The 7091-nt window shown below is 40.0% G+C and overlaps 2 protein-coding genes across 2 annotated transcripts; both read left to right on the forward strand.

Annotated features, from left to right (window-relative positions):
- The first annotated feature begins 2551 nt into the window (after positions 1 to 2551).
- On the forward strand, positions 2552 to 3767 carry LOC128630645 (histone H2B). Its single transcript, XM_053679036.1, has one exon. It carries the CDS (start codon positions 2555 to 2557, stop codon positions 2927 to 2929), a length of 375 nt encoding a protein of 124 aa, XP_053535011.1. The 5' UTR covers positions 2552 to 2554; the 3' UTR covers positions 2930 to 3767.
- A 526-nt stretch (positions 3768 to 4293) lies between these two features.
- Positions 4294 to 4660, forward strand: LOC108261728 (histone H3; the record flags this gene model as incomplete). Its single annotated transcript, XM_017462532.3, has 1 exon — positions 4294 to 4660. A coding segment is annotated over one exon (294 nt), but the record flags the coding sequence as incomplete, so codon positions are not given.
- Between the last annotated feature and the right edge of the window lie 2431 nt (positions 4661 to 7091).

Here is a 7091-nt window from a genome sequence, read left to right on the forward strand (position 1 = left end):
ATTGTGGCTTTGGACCAAAGAAAAGCATTTGACTATATCTCAAGAGACTATTTGTGGGAGATTTTAAAACTGTATCAATTCCCTGAAAATTTCATAAACATGATTAAATGCCTTTATGTTAAATCGACGGTTGAAGTAAATGTTAACGGTTCTTTGACTGAACCATTTGAAGTTATGCGGGGTGTAAAGCAAGGGTGCCCTCTGAGTGCAGCCCTATATATTTTATCTATAAACCCACTTGTACAAAAAATCCAAGATGATCATAGACTTAAAGGTCTTCAAATAGGAAAGAACAGAGTCGTGATCTCTGCTTATGCTGATGACATAACTGTATTTGTGAAATCTAAACAAGAACTAGACATCATCTTTGAATATTTTAGCGAGTATGAGCAAGTCTCTGGAGCCTCCTTAAATAAAGCTAAAACGGAATGTGTCTGGATTGGAAATGAAAAAAACAAATTTCCCATAGATGTCCCAGAAGTTCAGCAATTAAAGGTTTTAGGTATATATATAGATAATAATGGCTGTGTCGACCATAACTGGTCAAAAAAAGAAGAAATAATACAAGATGAAATTGATAAATGGAAATCATGTAATCTAAGTTATAAAACTAGAATAAATATTATTAAAACTTTTCTATTATCAAAAATACTGTTTTTATCATGCATCTTACCTCCGACAGAAGTTTGGGTAAAAAGACTTCATAAAATATGCTGTAATTTCATATGGGATACGACTCGTGAGGTTACAAAACGTGAGCTCCTTTTTAAGAGAAGGGAACTGGGAGGCCTTGGGGCTGTCGATATATCCGTAAAAACTAAAATAGCAGTGTGCAAAATCATCGCGAGTGGTATTGCCAGGCAAACCGAATGGATAGGGAACATCTCTAACTGGAAATCTAAAAAAGGTCCATCGAGGAAAGGAATTCCGTATTATAAACTGATGTTTTCCGACTTCACTAACAAATTTAAAGATCTAAACATCGATTGGGTGAAAGACTCAAGCAAAGAAATATATCTTTTAATTGTTGATCGAGTTTATAGTAACCCTGTGGCTTTCAGGAATTTGGAGGAAGACCAAAACAAAGAATGTCTCCAAAATTTACAGAATAAAATCCTATCTGAACACCTGAGAGATACAACTTGGTTAGTCGCTGTAAGAAGGCTCCCAGTAAGAGCGGTTGTAAAATGGAGCTGTTTTGTAAAAACCAGTAAATGCCCGATGCCTAATTGTAATGAAGAGGAAACACTCGAACATTTCCTGTTAGAGTGTTATCGCGCTAAAGAAACATGGGCTAAATTAAAAATCATTGGTCTCAATATAGAAATAAATATGAACTCAATTTTCTATGGCATTTTTAAAGAAAATTGTAGGAAGACTCAGCATGACTTCATTTGGTTCATAATATGTTTGACTAAATCTAAACTCTGGAAAACAAGGTCCAGAATGACTATAAATCAAACGTTTATATCCAGTGATGTTGTATTCAAGGACATTCAAAAAGAGCTAAGAAGACTAAAAAGCAGCACATCTTGGTTTAAAGACTCTTCAGTGTGGGACAATATTTGCGTGTAATTGTACTTTGACTATGTAAGTTTTTTCTCTCCCTTTCTTTCTGAATATGAATTGTGTAAGATTGTGAATTTTGTATAATTTCAATAAAACTCATTAAAAAAAAAAAAAAGCAAGGGTGGTAAGGGACTCGGCAAAGGAGGCGCTAAGCGCCATCGCAAGGTGCTTCGCGATAACATCCAGGGGATCACGAAGCCAGCTATTCGCCGTCTGGCTCGGCGTGGTGGTGTAAAGCGTATTTCTGGTCTGATCTATGAAGAGACTCGCGGTGTGCTGAAAGTGTTTCTGGAGAACGTGATCCGCGACGCCGTCACCTACACCGAGCATGCCAAGAGAAAGACCGTGACCGCCATGGATGTGGTGTACGCCCTGAAACGCCAGGGACGCACTCTGTACGGCTTCGGCGGGTAAACGCTCTAACACCGAACGACGCGAATACAACGGCTCTTTTAAGAGCCACCCACATGTCTAGAAAAAGAGCTGTTCCGTATGGGGGGGAAAAGGCTTTTTCTTTCGTGAAGCATAAGGCATCAAACGCTGTACAGAAGTAGCGTAAGTGGTAGATCTATTTGTATTTTTTGTAATAAACTATATATATATGCACAGTATTCAATATTATAAACTGTTTGATTAATACGATTTAGAAGATGACTTTAGTAGAAACTTACTTCTATATTTCTCTCTCTCTCTCATACACACGCATACATGCATATATAATATAAAACGATTTTTTCTCAAGCCAATTGTTTTTTCATAGTGCACGTTGTCCTGAAAGTACAAGGGCGGGAAGGGAAACAAAGCTTATCGGAGGGAGGGAGGAAACAGAGTGCAGTAGGAGGCGCCATGCAGGGGGAGGTATCGAATTTTGTCCAATCAAAAAAAGGTGCCTTGTCTGGGCTGCATTAGCATGTGGGTCTGTAAATAGAGCGGGCGCGAGGCGGGCGCTAGTCATTTTCTGTTCGTATACTCGAGGAGTAGCATCATGCCCGATCCAGCCAAGACCGCGCCCAAGAAGGGATCAAAGAAAGCCGTGACCAAGACGGCCGGCAAAGGAGGCAAGAAGCGCAGAAAGTCCAGGAAGGAGAGCTACGCCATCTACGTGTACAAGGTCTTGAAGCAGGTGCACCCTGACACCGGCATCTCATCCAAGGCCATGGGCATCATGAACTCCTTCGTGAATGATATTTTTGAGCGCATCGCCGGTGAGTCTTCTCGGCTGGCTCACTACAACAAGCGCTCCACCATCACCTCTAGAGAGATCCAGACCGCCGTGCGCCTGTTGCTTCCCGGCGAGTTGGCCAAGCACGCCGTGTCCGAGGGCACAAAGGCCGTCACCAAGTACACCAGCTCCAAATAAAGCGCGTTACCGCCATCTTCATCAACCCAACGGCTCTTTTAAGAGCCACCCACTTTTCATACAAAGAGTAATTTCCTCTCTTTCGCTTTCTCTCTCGCTGTGTGTGTGTGTGAGGGGAAGAGAGAGGGGGACTTCCTCCAGAGACATTTCCCTTGACCCGAGCTCCACCAGGGGACTTCTGAAGCGCTGCACTCCCGCGGAGGTTGAGGCTTTGGGGTAATTCTAGCAGTCTGCTAAATGCAGAGATGAGTAAATCTAAACAGGGTTGTAGCACGGTTTCGGGGGTCGTATAATCTGAGCAATGCAAAATGGGACTTCAGCAGCACAAAGTTATTCGTATTAAGATTGTAGCAACAGGAAGTACTTGAAAATGGTTTTCTACTAGCACATAATCATTCTAAATCAGGGGTGCCCAAACTTTTCCTGTGAAGGGCCAAAAATCAAACTTGATTGAGGGCTGTGGGCCAAAAGTACATGTTGCATTATACCAAACTGTATTATATTAAAATTACACTTGCCATGGTTCTCATTTCATAATATTTACAAATAAATTAATAGAAAATGTTAGTCTATCTGTTTCACTAATGCAGTTTTATTTTCAGAGTTCTATAGTTCAATGAAACTTATAGTATAATTAAAACATAGAACCAATCCCATTTATCATACATGTTCAATACCTAATACAACTACTCAAGCTATAAGCAATACAGCCACATGCCTGCAATATCAGTGACCTCTAATGAGACACATGAAGCTGGTCCTTATTTTTCAAACGTTTTTCCAAATTGGGATGCAGCGGACTTACTGTCAAAGTCAGGATATTATGGTGGTGAGAGTCAGTTACTTTGCATCTCAGTTTACACTTGTTTAAGTTCATCAGACTGAAAGTCTGTTCACAGTGGTAGGTACTGCCAAACAGAGACAGCATCACTTGTGCCTGTTTGCACATCTGTACCTGTTTGCTGGGACACATTTGTAGAAGTCTGTCAAGGGAAGGGACCTGAACTTGTGTTTGAGTTCTGAATCACACTGAAGCTCAATTGGTTCCATCTGTAGATCATCACTGACTGTGTCCACACTGATGGTGAAGGGTTGAACAAACCACTCAAAGTCAGATGCATTGTGTTTGAAGTCCTCAAAGCGACTGTCAAACTCCTGGAAAAGGTTGCTGAGAACAGCATCATACTCAGGTACCTTCTCTTTCATCATGCCTGCCTCTCTAAAACAGGGAAAATGGGCTAAATTTCCTGGATGTGGAGATGAGAGAGAGAGGAACAGTGTGAGACGGGGAGTGAAAGAAGAGAGAGGGAGGCAAATAGAATAAATAACTGACAAAACGAGGAAATTAATCCATGATAATTTAACATCGTTACAGGCCTGGCACTGTGGCTCTGAGAGAGATCCGCCGTTATCAGAAGTCTACTGAGCTGCTCATCCGCAAGCTGCCCTTCCAGCGCCTGGTGAGAGAAATCGCTCAGGACTTCAAGACCGACTTGCGTTTCCAGAGCTCGGCCGTCATGGCTCTGCAGGAGGCAAGCGAGGCATACCTGGTCGGTCTGTTCGAGGACACCAACCTGTGCGCTATCCACGCCAAGAGAGTGACCATCATGCCCAAGGATATTCAGTTGGCCCGCCGTATTCGCGGAGAACGCGCTTAAACTACAACTCCGTCTAATATACACAAAGGCTCTTTTAAGAGCCACTTCCTCGTCTCAGAAAACAGCAAATTTTCTTTCTTGGGCAGTTTAAGTATTAGAACGTGGTACAGAGAGAGAGAGAGAGAGAGAGAGAGAGAGAAGGAACAGTAATAATAATGTTTGTATATATGTATGTGTGTGTAAATGAAGTGCACGGCTTTCTATTTTTATCAACATTAGAAAGGTTGGTTATTTATTTTGCATTTTCATGATAAATATAGTCCTATGAGTATTACGTAATGTTTGTTTTTATAGATGAGCCGTTAATTGTGGTTATGTCCGAACAATACAATGCACAGTAATGAGCTGTGTCTGTAAAATAGCTCAAACCTACCTTCTGTTTCGGGCGGCGTTGTGCTGGATGGAGCTTGACTGCCCCCGTGTGTCCAAACCGGGGAACGGCAATTTTCTAGAAGCGGATTTCTGGGCAAGAGATATTACATCATACATACATTTCATCCATCATCCCTTTTGTCCCGTCCATGATAATTGTTTTTGTAATTTAATAATTGTAGACATGACCTTATCATTGAAAACTTCTTCCCTATTTGTGGATATTCTCTCTCTCTCTCTCTCTCTCTCTCTCTCTCTCTCTCTCTCTCTCTCTCTATATATATATATATATATATATATATATATATATATATATATATATATATATATATATTGTGTGTGTGTGTGCACTGTGTTAAATATCATTTAATGTGTTTGTTTAAACCGAGTTAGAAGACGGTTTTAGTAATACTTCTATATTTCTCTCTCTCTCTCATACACACTATATATATATATATATACAGTATCTCACAAAAGTGAGTACACCCCTCGCATTTTTGGAAATATTTGATTATATCTTTTCATGTGACAACACTGAAGAAATGACACTTTCCTACAGTGTAAAGTAGTGAGTGTACAGCTTGTGAGCTCTTTAAATAACTGTTCTTTTATTACTGTGACACTGTCTAAATGTACATTTTGGACTCTAAAAAAGATGGCACCCATTCACGTGCATTCTATTGACTCACAGAACTTGAATTTCCTTTGAAAATTCTTTGTGTTCAGATGAAGAAAGAAAGTTACATAAGAACTTTCTTTTTTGGTTGAAATATTCCTTTGATGAAGTTGTCCTGTTGCAGTAATACATAAAGAATGATACGAACTGGCGTTATTTTGGACATATTGAATTAAGGTTTGTTGTGTTTCCTAGTTATGATTATAGCACAATGTCTGAATGTGCCAAGGACCACATTTCAGGGATTTCGTCATTGCACGTCGTAATTGGTGTATTTTGTATTTTTAATCTAGTTTTTAGCGTTGCTGGGTTTTTTTTCTAGTCATCCACTAGTATTGAAGGCCATCTTCAATTCAATTCAAGGGCCTCCAGCCATCTCTACTGGCATTAGGAAGGATCAAGGGCAGGATTGACAAATTCTATGTGGTAGTGGATAAGCACCTCATCCCTTGCACAGGAACCAGCTCCTTGAGTGCTATAGATGAACTCTTCAAAGTCCACTATGTGTTCAACCTGTCATATGAGGAAGCCCTTGTCAACATCTTTACCTTCCTGCAGACTACGATCTACAACATTGATGTTGGCCTTACCAGTGAGTCTCCCAGAGTAAAGGAATTGCATGCAAAGCTTTTGAACTAGGTTAAATGTTAGTACATTTACATTTATTCACTTAGCAGATGCTTTTATCCAAAGCGACTTACAAATGAGATGCATGCAAAGCCACGAGAGTCACGGACAGTTTCTATCCTTCGTTAAAGTTTAAGTTATTATGTGCGCAGCGTGGCTGTAGCCGACAGTATGTGACTTGGGTGAACTTGTAAAAGCCCGGAGTTTGAAGTTCTACATGCCTTTTCATCTACAGGGTCCAAATGGGTCAGATGAATATATTCACTATGAGGTGAATATATTGCACCTCAATTCATGCTGGTTTGTTACATCTAAGATACTGTGTTGAAAATAAAAGTTCAACCTTATACAGCAACTGATGTGTTAGCTGTTCTTTTATTGACGAGTACACACATTTTAAAGGTCTGCATTTTTAGGCAGACAGGGTGTAGATCACACTAGTGTTGAAAATAACTCCATTAGGTTGAGCTATTGACACATTTACTGTAGATTCAACACTTTCTTAGTGTAAATGGAGCCTGTGAGGAGTAAAAAAACTACACCAATGGTGCTAACAGTGAACACTTACAGTGCTTGTTCAACACTGTGAGAGTGTAGAAAAAAACAATACTGAAAGTGTAAATTGAACTCTATTTAGTGTGGACCTATATAAACTCTTGATAAGTGTTCATTTTAACACTGTGAGTGTAAAAATAACACTTTAAAATTTGCTGTGTACAATCAGAATTGATTGGGGAAAGGGTAAAGGTGGAGGGGTAGCAACTTTTGTAAGAAATGATGTGAGATATAATCTAATCAATAAAGGGAAAGAACACGAATCTGTGGTAGT

Source organism: Ictalurus punctatus, unplaced genomic scaffold (genome assembly GCF_001660625.3).
Source record: "Ictalurus punctatus breed USDA103 unplaced genomic scaffold, Coco_2.0 Super-Scaffold_100058, whole genome shotgun sequence".
NCBI classification, from domain to species: domain Eukaryota; kingdom Metazoa; phylum Chordata; class Actinopteri; order Siluriformes; family Ictaluridae; genus Ictalurus; species Ictalurus punctatus.

What these genes read in the sequence shown, in the direction of transcription:
- LOC128630645 (XM_053679036.1), top strand. Translation starts at nt 2,555, where the DNA reads ATGCCCGATCCAGCCAAGACCGCGCCCAAGAAGGGATCAAAGAAAGCC.